This window comes from Tamandua tetradactyla, chromosome 24 (genome assembly GCF_023851605.1).
Source record: "Tamandua tetradactyla isolate mTamTet1 chromosome 24, mTamTet1.pri, whole genome shotgun sequence".
NCBI classification, from domain to species: Eukaryota; Metazoa; Chordata; class Mammalia; order Pilosa; family Myrmecophagidae; genus Tamandua; species Tamandua tetradactyla.
Window position 1 is genome coordinate 25616679 of NC_135350.1, and position 20815 is coordinate 25637493.

Sequence of the window (20815 nt, forward strand, 5' to 3'; positions counted from 1 at the left end):
TTGTAGTTCAGTGCAGACATAGAGACTCCAGAACCCTGAACTGCCTTTGTGGGATTGAGGAAGTAGAAATACAAAGTAGAATAAAAAGAGAATAAAATTAACATTTAAGTGTGTAGAAATATTTTACCCAATGTAATCATGATACTGTATCTGAATTTAGCATGTTGCAATCAGAATTCACTTTTGTGCCCTCATACAGGGTTCTTTGATAAGTGATTCAACTTGGTCTGATAACAAACTGGTGGGTGTGGCTACAAAACCCCAGATCACAAGGGTAGAAATAGGTGTTATTCATGCAAGCAAAATGTTTGACACTATATATTCTCTGTTGTCAAATAGGAAGGAAGTCCACAAGAATTCACAAGTCTCCTGGCCTGCAGAGAAGACGGAAACAACATGAGCACAGCAGGAAAAGTAAGCAAAGGAAAAAAAAGTTTACCTTTTATATATTTACACATTATACAATAAATAAATATAGAAATTTAAGTTTATTGTATAATATATGGGTACAGTTTTAATCAATAATAATGGTTTTGTTTCTAAATTAGAAACAACAAATAGTGAAATACAATATACAATTATGCTATAAAATAGAAATGCCTCTTGAACTGTGCAGAAATATGTTAATCCCACTTATCTTTACCAGAATATATATCATCTCTATCTGTTAATATTTTTCTCCTTCCTTGAAATAAATGCAAGCAAGTTAGTATAATCATTTATCCAAGCCTATCATGACTAATTTGTAAACCTAAATTAGAGATATATTCATCAAGAAATTATCTTCGTATTCAGAAGCTATAATTTAAATGTGTTATGTAATAATGAAAAGATAATGATGAATATATTTGAATTCTTGGAACAACCAGATTTGTGACTTGGGAAAACTACTCAATCAATATAAGCCTCAGTTTTGCATCTGTAAAATAAGGTCAGAATCAAAGCTATCCCCTGGTAGCATTCCTGTAAGAGTAAAAGATCAAGATGGAAAATCCCTGGGACAGGCACCGGTGTTCCTGTCAGTCACAGGCACCAACACTCAGAAACCACTGTCATCAGTGTACATTTCCCAAGTATGTTAGTATTTATCAGGATATTGGCTGTAGCAAAAAGCCTAAAAATTTAAAAGATTTGAAAAATGAATAATGGAAAAAAATTTCAAATGGATGAAACTCAATTGGGGAAGTGCAATGGTGACTCAGCAGCAGAATTCTCACTTGCTATTTCAGAGACCCATGTTTGATTCTGGGAACCTGCGGATGCCAAAAGAGAAGAAAAAATCCTCAATTGATTTCATTTTATCATACTTGCAGTGATGCATTCTCACTATTTATAAAAGCACTCTTTCCTGCACAAACTTTGCCCCCTTGAAAACAGGGTGTATGGAACTTCTCAAATATTGAAAACATGTGTTTAACTCTTATTTAGAAAAACACTTATGGTTAAGCTACCTGAGCTAGAAATTTATACATAAGCACAGGTCTTCTGATTTGAAAATATGCATGTATTCTTGTGCAAGTATGTCTTTGTATTTTTCACTGTCTAGCTTTAAATGCATTCTGTAAGGAGATGTTACACATAAATTAGACAATGAAAGAGATACACAAAATCAGTGTTCCAAATTAGTAATGCAAACAGAAATGGTGGGAAGGGAATAAAAGAAAGAAGGAAGCAGGGTGTCATGATCAGGTTCATGTGCTAACTTGGCCAAGTGGTGATACCTGTTTGTCTGGTTGGGCAAGAGCTGGCCTGTCTGTTTCAATGAGGACATGTCATAGAATTGAATCATGATCATGTCAGCTACATCCACAGCTGATTCCATTTGTAATCAGCCAAAGGGGAGTGTCTTCTGACATGAGTAATGCTTAATCTGATCACTGGAAGCCTTTTCAAGATGATTCAGAAGAGATAGGCCCTTCATGTCTCAGCTGGTGAGCCTCTCCTGTGAAGTTTTTCCAGACCCGCATCGAAATTGTCTGCTCCACAGCCTGTGCTGTGGATTTTGGACTCACGGTCATGTGAGACACTTTTATAAATTTTGTATTTGTGAGTGTTCCCTGTTGATTCTGTTTCTCTAGAGAAACCTAACTGATACATCTTAGTAACAGGAGTGGTTCTTAAGAAACGGACTCTTAAAAAATGTTTTTTTATTAATGGTTTTGTACTCTGACTGGACTCAAAGACACTAAGGACTCTGATTCCATAATCAGAATGACACTCGCAGTCCATGGAGTGAGTTGGCAAAAGAGATGGTGAGAATATCACCGTTCGATTCTCCTAATACTTCTCTTAATGAATCCAGACTTTAGGGGATAAAGTTTTTGACACCTTTACAGAGTTTTGTAGAAATAAGAGGTATAGAGATGTTGGTTGGTTGTTCTTATATACTCTGGCTACATTAAACAGTGAAAGGGATGGGCTTAAGGCTTCAAACTAGAAGCTTAAGTGCTGTCTTAGAGATGAGGATGTTTCTACGAGTATCCTGAAGGAAAATCTCATATTCTGTGTAACTGTAGACTTCAGATCTCTGAAAATCAGACTCAGAAAGTTATTGTTAGAGTAGCAAATTGCAACATAAACTGAAATCTCAATGTTGCACAGCGTCTGCTGTTAAAGTGAGGGCATTGATTCGAAAGGAGTGGGACCCTGAAAATGGGATGATGACATGTGGATTGATAATGATGTCAAGGATGAGGTTGAAACCCTAGGTCTTGCTGAGTCTTCTCTAGATAATCCTGTAATAGTGTGCACTGAGAACATAACAACCCCACCTCCAGGCTGCCTTGAGGAGTTGGCCACCCAACCTCCTCCTGAAGGGATTAGCCCTAGAGTGATTAATCCTGATTCACTAGAGGAAACTGCAAATGAAGGCCCTGAAGCAAATGGCTTGGAAGATATTTCTAATTCTTTTCATGTACCACCCCCAACACCCCTCATTTCTTCCAGACCTATAACTAGACTAAAGTCCCAACAGGCCCCTAGAGATGAGGTACAAAGTATCACACATGAGGAGGTACATTATACTCCAAAGGAACTGTGTGAGTTTTTCAATTTATATAGACAGAAATCAGGGGAATATGTGTGGCAATGGATTTTAAGGGTGTAGGATAATGGTGGGAGGAATATAAGGCTGGATAAGGCTGGATAAGGCTGAATTTACTGATATGAGCCCACTAAGCAGAGACTCTGCATTCAATGTTATAGCTTGAGGGGTTAGAAAAAGTGTTAAGAGTTTGTTTGGATGGTTGGTTGAAACATGGATCAAAAGGTGGCCAACATTACCTAAGGTTAAAATGCCAAAACGGCCCTGATATAATGGAGATGAGGGGATCCAGAGGCTTAGAGAGATTGGAATTTTAGAGTGGACTTATCATGTAAAGCCTGCTCTTACACCCCAGGAATGTCCGGAGGATGCACCTTTTACCAGAACAGTGAGAAATAAATTTGAGACTAGCACCATCATCCCTGAAGAGCTCTGTGGTTGCACTTCTCTGTAGGAACTGTTGTCACTGAGCTGGAATCCTTAAACACAATGGGAATGACTGGATCTGGATTTGGCAGAAGCCAGGTAATAGCACTTAATTGCCAAAGAAAGGGTAGATGTGGCTAGTATAATAGACAGGAAACTCAAAGCAGGAATCAAAATTATATAACTCACAGAGATTTGTGGCATTGACTAGTAAACCGTGGGGTACCTAGAAATACAATAGAAGTACAACCTATAAATTCCTGTTCCAGCTGCATAAACAGAAGATTTCTAGGTCAAGTGAATCTAAGCCTAATCTGAATTACAAAAATGCAGAGTCACAGCCCTTAATCAATTTCTGGACTTGAGACAGTTTACAGAACCACAGCCCCCTTGAGAGAGAACCCTATTACATTGCCACAAATTTATACTGTTAATCATCTCCAAGCTTTCCCTGAGGAGACCAATGGCCTTTTACCAGGGTAACTGTGCAATGGGGAAAAGGAAATGATCAGATATTTCAGGGATTATTAGACACTGGTTCAGAAGTGACATTAATTCCAGGAGACCCAAAACATCACTCTTGAGTCAGAGTGGGGGCTTATAGAGGCCAGCTGATCAATGAAGTTTTAGCTCAGGTCCATCTCGCAGTGGGTCCATTGGGCCCCGGGACCCATTCTGTAGTTATTTCCCCAATTCCAGAATTTTTAATTGGTATGGACATATTGAGCAACTTGCAGAATCCCCACATTGGCTCTCTAACTCATGCAGTGAGGGCTACTATGGTGGGAATGGCCAAGTGGAAGCCACTAGAACTGCCCCTACCTAGCAAAATAGTATATCAGAAGAAATACCAGATTCCTTGAGGGATTGTAGAGATTACTGCCATGCTTAAGGACTTGAAGGATGCAGGGGTGGTGATTCATACCACATCCCCATTCAACTCTCCTATTTGGCCTGTGCAAAAAACAGCTGGGTCTTGGAAGATGTCAGTGAATTATTGTAAGCTCAACCAGGTGGTAACTCCAATTGCAGCTACTGTTCCAGATGTGGTGTCATTGTTTAAGCAAATTAGTACATTTCCTGTTACCTGGTATGCAGCTATTGATCTGGCAAATGCTTTTCTCTCAATAGCTATTAGTAAGGACCACCAGAAACAGTTTTCTTTCAGCTGGCAAGGTCAGTAATAGACTTTCACTGTCCTACCTCAGAGGTATAGCAATTCTCCAGGCCTATGTTATAATCTTGTCTGCAAGGACCTTGATCATCCTCCCTCCCACAAGACATCACACTGGCCCATTATATTGATGACATCATGTTGATTGGACCTAGTGAGCAAGAAATCTACTACTCTAGACTTGCAAGTAAGGTATTTGTGTGCCAGAAGATGGGAGATAAATCCAACAAAAATACAGGGGCCCTCCACCACAGTGAAATTTTTAAGTGTCCAGTGGTGTGGGGCATATTGAGATATCCCTTCTAAGGTGAAGGATAAGTTTCTGCATCTGGCCCCTCCTACGACCGAAAAGAGGCACTATGCCTAATTGGTCTTTTTGGATTTGGCGACAATATATTCCTCATTTGGGTGTACTACTCTGGCTCAGGTATCAAGTGACCAGAAAAGCTGCTAATTTTGAGTGGGGACCTGAACAAGAGGAGGTTCTGCGACAGGTCCAGGTTGTTGTAGAAGCTGCTCTGCCACTTGGGCTATATGATCCAGCAGATCCAATGTTGCTGGAAGTGTCAGTGACAAATAGAGATGCTGTCTAGAGCCTTTGGCAGGCCCCTGTAGGAGAATCACAATGCAGACCCTTAGGATTTTGGAGCAAAGCCTTACCATCTGCTGCACATAACTACTCTCTGATTGTGAAAGAGCTTTTGGCCTGCTATTGAGCCTTAGTAGAAGCTGTATGTTTAACCATGGTCCACCAAGTTACTATGAGACCCGACTTGCCTATCATGAGCTGGGTGTTGTCTGACCCACCAAGCCATAAAGTTGGGTGTGCACAGCAGCACTCTATTGTAAAATTGAAATGGTATATACGAGACAGGGCCAGAGCAGGTCCTGAAGGCATAAGTAAGTTACATGAGGGAGTAGCCAAAATAGCCATGGTCTTCACTCCTGTCACATCGTCTTCTCTTAACCAGACCAGATTATGGCCTCTGAGGAGTTCTTAAGAGTAAATTGACTGTGAAACAGAAAATTCAGTCCTGGTTTACAGATGGTTCAGCATGATATGGAGGTACCACCCGAAAGTGGACAGCAGCAGCATTACAACCTCTTTCTGTGGTGTCCTTGAAGGACAGTGGTGAGGGGAAATCCCCCCAGTGGGCAGAACTTCAAGCAGTGCACCTGGCTGTTCATTTTGCTTGGAAGGAAAACTGGCCAGAGGTGCATTTGTATACTGACTCGTGGGCTGTTGCTAATGGTTTGGCTGGATGGTCAGGGACTTGGAAAGACCATAATTGGAAAATTGGTGACAAAGAGGTCTGGGGAAGAAGTATGTGGATAGACCTTTCTGAGTGGGCTAAAAGCATGAAGATATTTGTGTCCCATGTGAATGCACACCAGACGGTGACTTCAGCAGAGAAAGGTTTCAATAACCAAGTGGATAAGATGAACTATTCTGTGAATACCAGTCAGTCTCTTTCCCCAGAAACTCCTGTTATTGCCCAATGGGCTCATGAACAATGTGGTCATGGTGGTAGGGGTGGAGGTTATGCATGGGCTCAACCACATGGACTTCCACTCACCAAGGTTGACTTGGCTACAGCCGCTGCTGAGTGCCCAATCTGCCAGCAGCAGAGACCCACACAAAGCCCCTGCTATGGCACCATTCCCTGAGGTGACCAGCCAGCTACATGGTGGCATGTTGATTACATTGGGCCACTCCCTTCATGGAAAGGGCAGCAATTTCTTCTACCTGGAATAGAGACATATGGGTTTGCTTTCCCTGCACACAATGCTTCTGCCAAAACTACCATCCATGAGCTTACAGAATGCTTTATCCGTCGTCGTGGTATTCTACACAGCATTGCTTCTGATGAAGGAACACACGTTACAGAAAATGAAGTGTGGGAATGGGCACATGCTCATGGAATTCTCTGGTCTTACCATGTTCCCCATCATCCAGAAGCAGCCGGATTGATAGAAAGGTGCAATAGCCTTTTGAAAGCTCAATTACAATGCAAGCTAGGTGACAATACCTTGAAAGACTGGGGTAATGTTCTCCAGGAAGCTGTATATGCTGTGAATCATTGTTCACTTTATGGTGCTGTTTCTCCCATAGCCAGAACCCATGGGTCCAGGAACCAAAGGGTGGAAATGGCAGTGGTACCACTCAGTATTATCCCTAGTGATCCAGTAGGAAAATTTTTGCTTCCTGTCCCTGTGGCCCTGAGCTCTGCTGGTCTACAGGTTTTAGTTCCAAAACAGGGCATGCTTCCTCCAGGAGAAATAACAATGATTCCACTGAACTGGAACTTAAGAATGCCAACTGGTAACTTTGGGCTACTTATACCACTGGAACAACAAACCAAGAAGGGGATTACATTATTGTCTGAGGTGATTGACCCTGACTATCAGGAGAAATAGCACTGCAACTACATAGCAAGGGTAAAGAAGAGTTTTCTTGGAATATAGGAGATCCCCTAGAGCATCTCTTAGTACTACCATGCCCTGTGAGTAAAATCAATGGAAAACTGCAATAACCTAATCCAGGCAGAACTACGAATGGCTCTGAAAGTTCTGGAATGAAGGTTTGTGTCACCCCACCAGGCAAAGAACCACGGCTAGCTGAAGTGCTTGCTGAGGGTAAAGGGAATATGGAATGGGTAGTGGAAGAAGGTAGTAATAAATATGAGCTTTGACCATGTGATTAGTTACAGAAACGAGAACTGTAATGTTGTTTTGTTCATGATATACTATTTAAGTTGTAAGATACCAAGTTTAAGAATGAATATTACCCAAAGATTTGCACCCTATTCTGGAGAGATTTAATGTGTTTTCAGTTATATGGAGAACAGTTGAGTATTGTTAGGTGAAAGACAAATTGTGTTTTATTGTTTTTTAATTTAGAAATTTGGTATGGTTTAAGGTGGTATGTATAGCTGCCAAATCAACAAGGATTGGACTGTCATGGTTAGGTTTATGTGTCAACTTGGCCAAGTGATGGTACCTGTTTGTCTGGTTGGGCAAGTGCTGGCCTGTCTGTTGCAATGAGGACATTTCACAGAATTGAATCCTAATCATGTCAGCTACATCCACAGCTGATTCCATTTGTAATCAGCCAAAGGGGAGTGTCTTCTGCAATGAGTAATGCTTAGTCTGATTGCTGGAAGCCTGTTAAGGAGGATTCAGAAAAGACAGGTCCCTCCTGTGGAGTATGTCCAGAACCTCCATCAGAATTGTCATGTCACAGCCTGCCCTGCGGATTTTGGACTCACGGTCACATGACACACTTTTATAAATTTTGTATTTGTGGGTGTTCCCTGTTGATTCTGTTTCTCTAGAGAACCCTAACTAATACACGGGGAATCAAAGAGATGAAGAAAAGCTTTCTTAGGAAGGAAACAATAGTATCTGGTATCACAAATTCAGATTCTTTCACTTAAGGAAAAATTTGAGCAAGAGTGCACTAGGTTTGGCTAAAATGGCCAATCTTCTGGTCAAAATTAATGAAATTACAGTAACAGGGGTTTTCATCTACCAGCCAACAGTGGTGGGTCAACAATACATTGCGGATATGTGCACACTGGTGTTTATGGCAATAGTATTCAGGATTTGTAATGAATGGAGGTGATCTAAGGGAATACTAACTCATGAATGGAGGGGCAAAATGTGGTGTATACATAAAATGGGATATTAAGCACCGACAGGAATGAATGAAGCTGAGGTAAGCAACTAATTGAATGAAGTTTGAGGACAGTATGTTGGGTGAAATGAGCCAGAAATGAAGAGATGAGCATTATACCACCTCACTAAAATAGACTAACTATAAGGTGCAAACTTTGAGAATTGAATTTGAGAGCATAGGTTACCAGCCGTAGGTTTATTATAAATGTTACTAGATCGTAGGCTCTTACAGCAGTTATGTTTATTCCCAAGTTGTAATGGTTACTTCTAAATTCTGAGATGTTGAGCTCTTTGTGTAAAACCCGGTCATTCCCTGGAACCTCAGTTATCTGTGTGACACCTGAGATGAAGAGCTAGAGTACTGCAGCTGTGTAAGTCAGCATTACCCCATACAGCAACTGTTTAAAAGCTGAAAAAAAGAACAGACTTCAATTAGAGATATGAATAGAGCTGATCTGGTTATTGCTAGATCTTACTAGTCCTACTTACTTCTGCAAAGGAGAAGGTAAGCATACGTATAATTATGCCAGAGTCACCCAGAGACCCTCTCTTTTTGCTCAGATGTGGACTCTCTCTCTCTAAGTAAAATAGAGTACAACGTAAAGGATTATATTCACTGCATTTTAAACTTCAACTTCCATGTAAGACTAAAGGAAGAGATATGTATTTGGTGAAAAATTATTATTTTCTGTAGCACACTATCAAATTTAACTTGTATGTCCAGTTTATTTGAACATTATAATTACATGGAAACTTGAATAGGGAGGGAAACGTAGTTAATTTGCACTCTGGTACATCCCAGAGTAATCTGAGTAGAAAATAAGAAACTATGTGCAAAGTTCCCCGAGGGACTGGGAAAAAAAGGTGGAAATATTAAACTTTTCCCACTTGGGGAAACCCTAATATCCTCACAAGCATTGTGGACTACCGATTTAACAGGCCAAGGCCTCGATCTTGGGACTTGCCACTATGAAACTTATTTCTACAAAGGAGAAGCTAAGCATACATACAATTATGCCAGAGTCACACAGAGACCCTCTCTTTTTGCTCAGATGTGAATTCTCTCTCTCTCTAAGTCAGCTCTTCAGGTAAACTCCCTGCTCTCTTCCCTATGAGAGTCATGATTCCCAGAAGTGTAAATCTCCCTGGCATTGTGGTGCATAACTCCAGGGACAAGCCTGGACCTGGCATCACAGGATTGAGAAACCCCTCTTGATGAAAGAGGGAAGAGAAATGAAACAGAATAAGATTCAGTGACTGAGAGATTTCAAATAAAATTGAGAGGTATTCTGGAGTTTATTCCTAAAAATTATATAGATATCCTTTTTTATTTTTTAGTATATTAGAAGAGGTAGAAGGAAATACCTGAAACTATTGAACTGTAGTCAGGTAGCCTTGATTCTTGAACATGATGACATTACTATAGTGCTTTGATGGTCTGATCATGTAATTGTGAAAACCCTGTGACTAACACTCCCTTTATCCAGTGTGTGGATAGATGAGTAAGAAATAAACACTAAAAATAAATTTAAAATGGGTGAGGGGTGAATAAGAGGAATGCAATGGTGTCGGTGTTCTGTGTTTTTTAATTTTATTATTTTTAGATTTTTGTAGTAATGAAAATGTTCACAAACTGATTGTGGTGATGAATGTACGACTATATGATGATATCGTGAACCACTGATTTTATGCTTTGAAGGATTATATGGTATGTGAGATCATATTGAGATATATTAAGCATATACTTCAAATAAAATTACATTTAAAAAAACACAATTTATTGCAGGAGAGCATTAGAATGTATCAATAATAAATATCCTTAGAGGGAAAAAAAGATACGTAAAAATGACTTGGAAAAATGTATTCAGCTTTATCTCAAGTTCTCATATTGTCTAATTCTGCTTCAATTTCTCTATGTTATTGCTTTCCAGGCTTTTAAAAAATATTTTACTGTTTTCCAAACCAGAGTTTTTTCAATTCAATGTAGCAGTTGTCTGTGCTAGCTAAGGACTAATTGTTTCAATGCAAAGATGGAAAAAAAATCCTGATTTCAAGATTATGAAACCATGTATTGTCTCGGTTTGATTGTCCAGGTAATAAAATGCAAAGCAGCTGTGCTTTGGGACCTAAAGAAACCCTTTTCCATTGAGGAGGTGGAGGTCGCACCCCCCAAGGCCTATGAAGTTCGCATTAAGGTGAAAATTGTTTCTACTATTATTTCATTTTGGTTTTACAAATCAAATATTAAAAAGTCGCAATCACCAAAAATCCACTAAAAGAAGCTTTTAACATAAAGTATGGTAATAAATACAATTTAATTACATTGTTTGTGAAGAAAAGTATGAATGGCATTCATTGTTAAATTTTGTAAAGTGATCAAAGTAAGCCCAGTAAATCATGGTGTGAAATCCCAAGAAGTAAAAAAATACATATGTGTTTGTACAGAAATACAATGCAAAAGGAAATTTATCAAGACTTCAAATGTAATTACCAGTTGATGTTAGAATATTTAACCTTATGGTTGTTAATGAACCATTTTTATTTCTACAGAGGGCATGCGTTACTGTATTTTATATAAGATTTGCCTGTTACAGAAAGAATTGCCTTGCAGATTATTCCAGATTGTATAATTATGGAAAGGAAATTGCAGGAAGATTTTAAACTGAATACTACCAGGAGTAAACAAATTTTTTTATTCAGGAAGAACAGGAATTAGAGACATTTTTTACAACTCTTTAGAAGCCTGACTTTCAGGAATTGAATGCATTAAGTCTATCTGGGGCCATAATTTTTTGGAATGTGATTGTTACCCCTTCCGCTCATAGATGGTGGTCGCAGGAATATGTCGCACAGATGAACATACAGTTAATGGGGAATTTCTCGCAACACTTCCTGTGATCTTGGGCCATGAGGGAGCTGGCATCGTGGAGAGCATTGGCGAGGGGGTGACTGCAGTCAAACCAGGTACAAGATTCAATCAGGGAATGTATCTCCATTCAGGCCTCCTAAGGTCAAGCAGCCTAGAGAAGGAAACTGAGGCAGAGAGACATGAAATACCTGCACAGGTCCCAGCAGTAGCCAATGGTGTAACTGGAACTAGATAGGGGATGTCCTTGTTTCCTCTCTCCCTGCCTGACTTTCTTCACATGTCCAGGCAGTTTGCCAGGACAGACCTCACAATTCTCCCCTTCAACAGTGACTCATGGAGCCCCTCCTGGATGTCAGGCTACTTTAGATCCTGGGACACTGGAAGACCAAGGAGACAGAGTGACTGCCATCCTGGGGTTCACACTCGAATAATGCCACTTTAGAATTCTGAGCATTGTCTTCCTTTGGGGCCTAAAACAGAACTATAAATGGGACAAAGAACAAACTATATGAGTTGAGGAACAAAAAGATGTCTATATCCTGAGACTCTGGGTAATATAGTAATTGTGGTTTGCTGAGTTCTCAGCATGGGGCTGTGAGGCTATGGCTAAATCACCCAAAACCTTTTATATCCAGCAGTGAATTCCTCTTCCTATATGGTCTCCCTTCTTGAACATGGATCATTGAACATACAAATTCTTCTTGAGTGCACATGGGTCACTCTCCAGGACAGATCATGTATTAAGACACAAAACAAAAATATTGAAGTCATAAAACATATACACTCTGAACATGTCAAAAACATGCTAGAAATCAATTACAAAGGCAGAAATGGAAAACTCACAAATATGAGGAAATTAAACAATGTACTCTAAAATAGTCGTTGAGTTATAGTAGAAATCACAAACAAATTAGGAAATATCTTGAGGTGAAAGGTGAATGAAAATGAAAATAAAATATACCAAAACTTCTGGCATACAGAGAATACAAGACTGAGGTAAAATTTATAGCTCTAAATGCTTACATTAAGGAAACAAGACAGTCATGTTTGACCAATGGATTTGAATTGAGAACTCAGAAATCAAACCTAATTTGTGGTCTGTTGGGTTTTTTATTTATTTATTTATTTTTTGAATAGGCAGGGTCCAGGAATCAAACCTAGGTTTCTGGCATGGCAGGCTAAAACTCTTCCAGTGAGCCATCATGGCCCACTCTGGTCTGTTTAGTTTTGACAAGCAAGCAAAAACCACTCAGTGGGAATGAATAGTCTCTTCAGCAAAAGGAGATGGGAAAACGGTATCCCAAATTGCAAAAAAAAGATGGAGGAGCCCCTAACTCATACTTTATATAAAAACCATCTCAACATGGACCCAACCTAAATACAAGAGCTATAACTATCACACTCCTAGTAGAAAACATAGGAAAGCATCATCAGAACCTTATGCTAGACAATAGTTTCTTACACTTTACACCCAAAGAACATGCAACAAAAGAAAAAATAGAGCAATGAGACTCCATCAAAATTTTAAAATTTTGTGCCTAAAAGGAATTTATTATGAATGTAAAACAACAACCTACATAATGGACGAAAATACTTATCGCATTTCTGATAAAGATAATATCCAGAAAATATAAAGAAATCCTTCAACTTATAAACAAAAGACAAACAACAGAATCAAAATAAGAGCAAAGATTTAGAAAGCCATCTCTCCAAATAAGATATACAGATGGCCAGAAAGCATATGAAAAGAAGTGAAACATCAATAACAATCAGGAAAATGCAAATCAAAACCACAATGATACACCTCTTCACACACATTAGAATGGCTGATATTCAGAAAAAAGAAAGTAAGTGTTGGAGAGGATATGGAGAAACAGGAACACTCATTCCCTGCTAGTGGCAATGTAAAATGCTATAGCTCTATGGAGAACAGTTGGGCATTTCTTTCAGAAAGTAAATTATAGAAATATTAACTAATCTGACAGTCCCACTAATAGGTTTATATCCAAAATAATTGAAAGCAGGGGCTTGAACAGATATTTGCACACTAATGTTCACAGTGGCATTATACACAATTGCCAAAAAATGGGCGCAACCCAAGTGTCCATTAACTGATGAATGGATAAAAAACATAGTATACACATACAATGGAATATTATTCAGTTGTAAAAAGGAATGAATTCATCATATATGCAATAATGTGGGTGAACCTTGAAAACTTTATACTTAATGAAATAAGTCAGACACAAAAGGAAAAATATTGTATTAACTCACTGATTTGAAATAACTAGAACAAGCAAATTTAAGGAGTCAGAATCTAGAATATAGGTTACCAGGAGACAAGATGGGATAGAGAATGGAAAGGTAAGATTTATAATATATAGGGCAATTCTTAGCTGCCATGTGGTAGACATAGGTTCATTTTCTGGCCCATGTCATTCCCCCACATGCAGACACAAAAATCAACAAATGTGCTGCAATAATGAGATAGTCACATTAAAAGTAATGCAGTGTGACCCCCACCATGCTGCCTAAAAATAAAACGTACAGGACTTCCTCTTTGAAATGATGGAAATGCTTTGGTGATGGATCATTATGATATAGCACAACATTGTAATTTTCAAAGTCCATGGAGCTATGGTATGCATAAAGGGAACATAATTTAAGCCATGGATTTTAGTCAATGGTAAAATTATAAAAAATGTGCGATCATCAATTGTAACAAATGTTCCACCTTATACCAAGTGTATTAAGAACTCTGTATTTTATGCACGAGTATTCGGTATACCTGTAACTTCTTTAATAAAGAAAAAAAATAAAATTAGTTTTTTTTTCTAATTCTAAAACTTCTCCTTAGCTGGTGGGTACAATTTACCAAATGTTTAGTGACATGTCATCAAAATAAAAACGACTTCTGTTTTGAAATTGAAGTTTTAGTATTTCTCTTTACAACTGATAAAATTACACAGTAATAACACATACTTTACATATCTGCTTCCTCCATGATAGGGGAAAAATACATACTCACAAGTTAACTGCCTAAATTTACTTAAGTGAGGATTTCTTATACTAAACGAAGTGCCTACCTTCAGAATATTTGAGTATTCAGAAAAATTTTTAAAATTTCTCTTCTTTCTCCCATTCTACTCAGTTTTTCTTTAACAGAGCTACATAAATATAAGCATTAATTTCATAGTAAAGACGAGAAAGAGATTTTGTAAGTCATGATAATCAAATTTCTCATTATTGTAACTCTATCGATTATCAATTATGACATGTCCATTATGAAGGTCTGCTTCAACTAAAGTGTATATTAATGACTAAAGTGAGAAATCTTATATTTAATGGACTACGGATTAAATAAAACAGTATCTAAAGCACCAGTAAAAATGTAAACATGATAAAAGGTAATTATTAATACAGTAGAAATAACACAAATTTATGTTGTTTCCATGTTTGCATTTCTTCCTTGGAAGTCTTCAGGCCTGTAAAAAATTAAACTGATCATGTGGATAGGCAGTCACCAATGACATAGGGGTGACTGCACTCTATTTCTTGGGAGAACTTTCCAAGACCTATGCCTCTTATATATACACCTAATATCTTAGTTCTTGCTCTATTAATTTTTGTATAGAAATTTAAAAAGAATTTCAATTGTCCTCTTCCAGGTGATAAAGTCATCCCACTGAGTCTTCCCCAGTGTGGGGAATGTATTGTTTGTAAACACCCAGAAGCCAACAACTGTGTGAAACTGGGGTAGGTTTCTCATACTTTGCAGATGAAGCGAATGTGTTTGCACAACAGGTGAGCTCCTGCCTCATGCCCTTCTGTTTCTGTCTCTGTTACACTGACCAGTCTGGACAACCCTCGGTGGACCATGCAGGATGGCACCACCAGGTTCACCTGCAAAGGGAAGCCCATCTACCACTTCATCCACACCAGCACCTACTCTGAGTACACAGTGGTGGATGAGATCTCAGTGGTCAAGATCAATGCAGCAGCACCACTGGAGAAAGTCTGCCCTGTTGGCTGTGCATTGTCAACTGGTTATGGGTCTGCAGTCAAAGTTGCCAAGGTAGGAATGACCACAGGCAAAACTCCAGATGCACTTCGACTGTAAGAAAACTTTTTCCCCTAGAATCATGAATCATTCCTCTAAATTAAGTGATAACTTTCCCCTGCTACCATAATAGCCCTGAGATACTCGGATGTTGGGTGAGTATGGGTAGAATATGGCCACAGAAATAATTGAAAGCATGTGCTATAGAAATTCATCAGCTTATCAGAGTGAACTTAAGCAGTTTGGGGAAAGAAATCCAAATAATTCTTTATGATGATCAACAGCTACCACTTTGTGCAAGTTGGACTGTTCCTAACAATCATTAATTAATCCATCTTGTCTTTTCTGAAATGCAGGTCACCCCAGGTTCCACCTGTGCTGTGTTTGGCCTTGGAGGAGTCGGGTTGTCTGTCGTCATTGGCTGTAAGGCAGCTGGAGCAGCCAGGATCATTGGGGTGGATATCAACAAGGACAAATTTGCAAAGGCCAAAGAGCTGGGGGCCACTGAGTGCATCAACCCTCAGGACTTCCAGAAACCCATCCATGAGGTGCTGAAGGAAATGACTGGAGGTGGGGTGGACTTTTCGTTTGAAGTCATTGGTCGGATCGACACCGTGGTATGTACCATGACATGCCCTGATTCATGCTTCTTTAATGAGGGTATCTTTTAAAAGTAGGATGTAAATGTCATATATAAGGACTATTTGTAATGAATTATGATATTCTATATCTTGTTTCTTACTTAGGATTATTTTATACATTATTGTAAAGAAACTTTCATTCCATTAGTTCAGCAAAAATATCTCAAGATACAGATCCCCATTAGAGGCTGCTTAATATTAGGCACTTATAAATTAATTTGATCTCTTTTAGTACAAAATTCAAGCTGAAGGACATACAAATAATGCAATTTCTATTCTCAAACTGGGAAAATTTTATTTTTCCAACATTTTTAGCAAATATTTTAACAATTTTTATTATGTTTAATGAGTTCAGATTTCTTTTCACATGTAATTCTTTGATTAAAAAAAAATCATCATTAAGTCCAAAAATCTTTTTATCAAAAACTTTTCCTAAAGAAAGTACTGTTTTAACGTTTTACTAGAATTCCTCACAGCATGCAGCCTAGTGCCTGGTAATTAATAGCCTGTGAAGGATTGACTGATTTTACTGTCACATGAATTTAAGGCAATGCATCTTGAAGCATTCCATGAATATAAAATGTATTAAAGAGTATCCATGTCATATAGCATTTGAAGCATAAAAGTGTATTATACACTATTATACGTATGCAAAATATTTAGCATTGTGCCACCTGGTAGTAACAAACACATGAACTTTAGCTGGTTATTATGTTATAATAAAACACTATTTCCAATCATGAAGTGCCCTCATATCTTTGGGATATCCATGATGTTACTTTCAAATAAACACAAATATCATCAATTGGCATGACTAACAAACAAAGCTCCAGATACATTCCCCTTAAATAGAATTCTGTAAAACAATACTGAAAAAGTCCCCAGAACAATAAATTTCCATTTGGGAAATTCCCCAGGATGTCCAAGCTTCATTGGTAGTACGCAGCAGCACCCTCAGAGCAATGAGCTTTCCAGCCTTGCACTGGGACCATATCCAAAAGACCGACAATCCAAGAGATTTTTAACTTTTTACAAGGTCAGTTATTGCTTAAATTCTTTTGTGTTATTTTTCTCCTGTTTTTTCACATAGACTGGATTGTTACTTTATTTATTGACTTTAAAACACAAATTCTGTGGATATTGGTTTGTCCAATCAGACTCTGAACACAAATGATTAATAATTATATAATCCTTTGGAATCCTACTTCATTTTCTTATCTTTCAAAACCTGACTGGAAGACAAAGCTTCTGGGGTGTCTTTTCAGATTCCAGAAAAGAGGTATAGATAAACTAATGTTCTTTTTTCGTGAGATAAAAGTAACATCTATGTCATGTACAATTTAAAGATGAATAATAAGTTCAGATCTATTAAATGAAAGAGCATCAAGAGGACAAGATACAATTTTTGATGATGTAATCTCCATTACAGCATTTTTGCCAACAAATACCTGGTCAAATATGATATTCAGGTACTTGCCAAATAAATAAAAGAGAAACAATTCACCCGCGCACGGATTGTTAAAATTCATGTGATATGAAACATTTTCATCTATTGAGGAGCCAATATCTATTTTTAATGATGTTTCTCTCTTTAATATTTTATTAAAAAATATGTACATGCAACTACATATATCCATTCTCTCAAACATCCTAAAATGTTTTCTGAACCTTCCTTAATGCCATAGCCCTCATGTATACACAAAGAAGAACAAAGAAGAAAAATCAAATTTCTACCCTATAAATGCTCACAATCTAAACTTATGGTATATGAATTCTGAGAGTTTATCATGAGGGGCAACTATGAGAGTGCTTATTTTTAAATGCAAAATATTCATTCCATTCCAGCTTCAGGCGCTGTCATGCTGTCATGAGGCATTTGGTGTAAGTGTCGTGGTAGGGGTGCCTCCAAGTTCTGAAAACCTCTCGGTGAACCCTATGCTGCTATTGACTGGTCGCACATGGAAAGGGGCATTTTTTGGTGGTATGTACTTGAAGATCAAATTCTCATTAACCTCAGGATTTGTTTCACTGTAAAATAATAAGGCCAGGTGTTGCTGAGAGATAGAGTCAAAGATAAGTTAAAAGTTTAATTGATCTTTAGTGTCAAATTCCACTAGATGTGTAACTAATACAGAGGGAAACTACTTAAACACATTTCTTTATGACACAGTAGACTAGCTAAGACATATAGCAAAAGCTCTTTTGGTACTGGTGATGGAATAAGACATTGAAACACCCAGTAGGTGCCAGACAATCCATCAAAATTGTTCACATCTGCCCTCATTACCCACATTTAGACAACTTTTCAATTGCCTACATGATTTGGCCAGAATACAGACACTACAATGTCTCTAGAAGACAGCTGATAATGAAAGGCCCTAGTTTATTGGGGAGGGGTGTGTGAGGTGAACAAAACTGCAAAGAAAAAAAACAGACAAATTGTTGAAAAAGGATATTAAACCCATTACCTCTTATTAACCCCAGTAATGGCAGCCTGTAGAATGTAGCTCATTTTATGTACTTTAATTTTAATTCTATTTGAAAAGTCTTCTCTTCAATTCTGTTACTTGCCTCTTCCTGAATCTACCAGTGATGTCTTCTTTTTTCTAGGCTTTAGGAGTAAAGATGCTGTCCCAAAACTTGTGACTGATATTATGGCCAACAAGATTCCAGTGGATCTGTTAATAACCCATGTTTTGCCTTTTGAGAAAATTAATGAAGGATTTGACCTGCTTCGCCATGGGAAAGGGTAGATTTTTTCATCTCTGTAAAATGTAGGGTTTAGGCTTGCAAAGAAAAATATTTTTTACTAGGAAATTTGATATATTTATGGGAGATAGACAAATGAGAAACATATTGGAGTGCTTGGTTTTCCCTTACCAGTTCATTTACATGTAGAATATTTTCATCTATCATGAGAAGCTGAGAACAATTACTTTGCATTTCCTATTCTGCTGAACAGAAATTTGTGAACTTTGTCACAAATCTGAAATCATCAGCAATTCAGTCTCTTGACAGGTGGACACTCACCCTTGAAAGGCAAGGGTGATCAGAGTCACATGGTCATCATAGGACCATGGAGCCCCTAAGCCTCTACCTGCCCCATAATACAGGCTGAGCATTGATCGATGGAAATTTAGATAATATTCAGGTTATCCCAAAACTTTCGTCGTAGGTGTAGGTAGAGCTCTATGGTGATTGTTGCAGTTACACGTCTTAGAAACCATTTATCATAAAAATACTGACTTAATTTCACCGTTGAAGGGTAGAGAACATGAGACTCAGAGAGGACATGCACTTGGTAAGCAGCAGAGCCAGAATTCTAACTTAGACATCTTTGTAAGCAAGCTTTTTTATTTTCTATTATACTGCTCTGCTTTGAAAGAACTTAAACATACTAACATGCCTATAAATATGCATGTATGTAAAAGATATAAACAAATATCCAATCTTAACCAATCATCTCACAGTGTTTTTTGGTTTGTGTGGAAGTCTAAATGACATAATGCATGAAACGTATCTAAAACTTGAATGGCAGATACCAAGAATTTATTACAAGTAATTATCCATTTTGCTTCATGTTATTACTAGGAAAAGCACTAGGAATTAAAAAAATTCTTTTCTGAAGAAGTCAAGATAGAATGAAATCTAAGGAGTACCCATATTGTTTTGTAATCATGAGCTTAACTTTGAAGTGAACATGAGAAAGAATCACTAAAATTGATCATCCTTTTCACTTGTTTGTGCTTAAATAGGTAGGGATAGGAATGCATTGGCTGGATACAAAACTGAGTTTCCACTGAGGCACATCCTATCTTCCTTGGACTCTAAAAAGAAGAATATCAAATTTCTTGTGTTAAGATTATTAATATGTTTCATTTTCACTTTCAGCATCCGTACTGTACTCAAATTTTGAGACACTGTGACACCCTCACTTATACCATCTTCTGACTGTTTCGTGCCCTCCTCATCCAGAACACCAGGAAAACAACAGCATTGAGTTTTCCCTTACCAGATGCCATCAAAATATATACATAAACATTCCATAAGAAGCAGAAATTTCTGTGAATACTGTTTTCTGACTATCTACATAGAATTTACTTTGTACAACAATCAGTTTTTCTGAAAATTGCACAGAAACTTCTTTCCATTTACTGATTCACTCCCAACACTATGGAAAATTTTACCTATTAATAATAACTTGCATTAATGATGCATTTCAATAAACTATGACTCAATATTGATACCTTATTGTTATATCCTTATCATTAATCAAAGTTCATAGGTTACTGTAGCTTCACTCTGTGTTTGTCAAAGAATGATAGGCCTTTACTAATGCATAATTTCATGTATCTACCATACAGTCAAAGAGAATGGTTTCACTGTCCTAAAATGCCCTGCAAAATATATTCACAAGCAAATGTTAAATGCCAAGTGTGAGAAAGATGAAAAGGTGAACATCAGCTGAATATTTGAGGCCAGTGAATTTTCATTCATTGTCATTTCATACGTTATGTCTTTTCCTTTGAACAAAGGTATTTCCTATGACTTCATACCCTTTTTTGTGCCTTTGCTTCCCTTAGTTATTGAAGCCTGGTGAAATGATCCGTTATTATTTATGTCCCCAACTCACACAGGATGGGCCATTTTGCTTGCAGTCATGGGCTTCTGTGTTGTCATTACCTGTATCCCCTTCTGATAAAATGTTCAAAGTTTTAGGGGAAAACTACAGATGACACAGAGTACACTTAGGTTTACAAGCAGAGAAGATCCAGATCTTATAAATGAACGAAATTCTAAGTAACTCAAGGGATATGCCACCCATTTTCATGATTGAAGGGAATTGTTTTTAATTTTTATACTTGTAGTGAATATAGAATTTTCACTTAAAATAAGAACAGTTTTTCTTCAACACGTGATAAAA

General features: G+C 37.8%; 1 protein-coding gene across 1 annotated transcript; it reads left to right on the forward strand.

Annotated features, from left to right (window-relative positions):
- The first annotated feature begins 287 nt into the window (after positions 1–287).
- Positions 288–20135, forward strand: LOC143668124 (alcohol dehydrogenase S chain-like). Its single transcript, XM_077142731.1, has 9 exons — positions 288–414; positions 10415–10516; positions 11147–11285; positions 14859–14946; positions 15046–15265; positions 15607–15867; positions 17737–17872; positions 18502–18640; positions 19783–20135. Exons 1-9 carry the CDS (start codon positions 397–399, stop codon positions 19805–19807), a joined length of 1128 nt encoding a protein of 375 aa, XP_076998846.1. The 5' UTR covers positions 288–396; the 3' UTR covers positions 19808–20135.
- Positions 20136–20815: the final 680 nt, after the last annotated feature.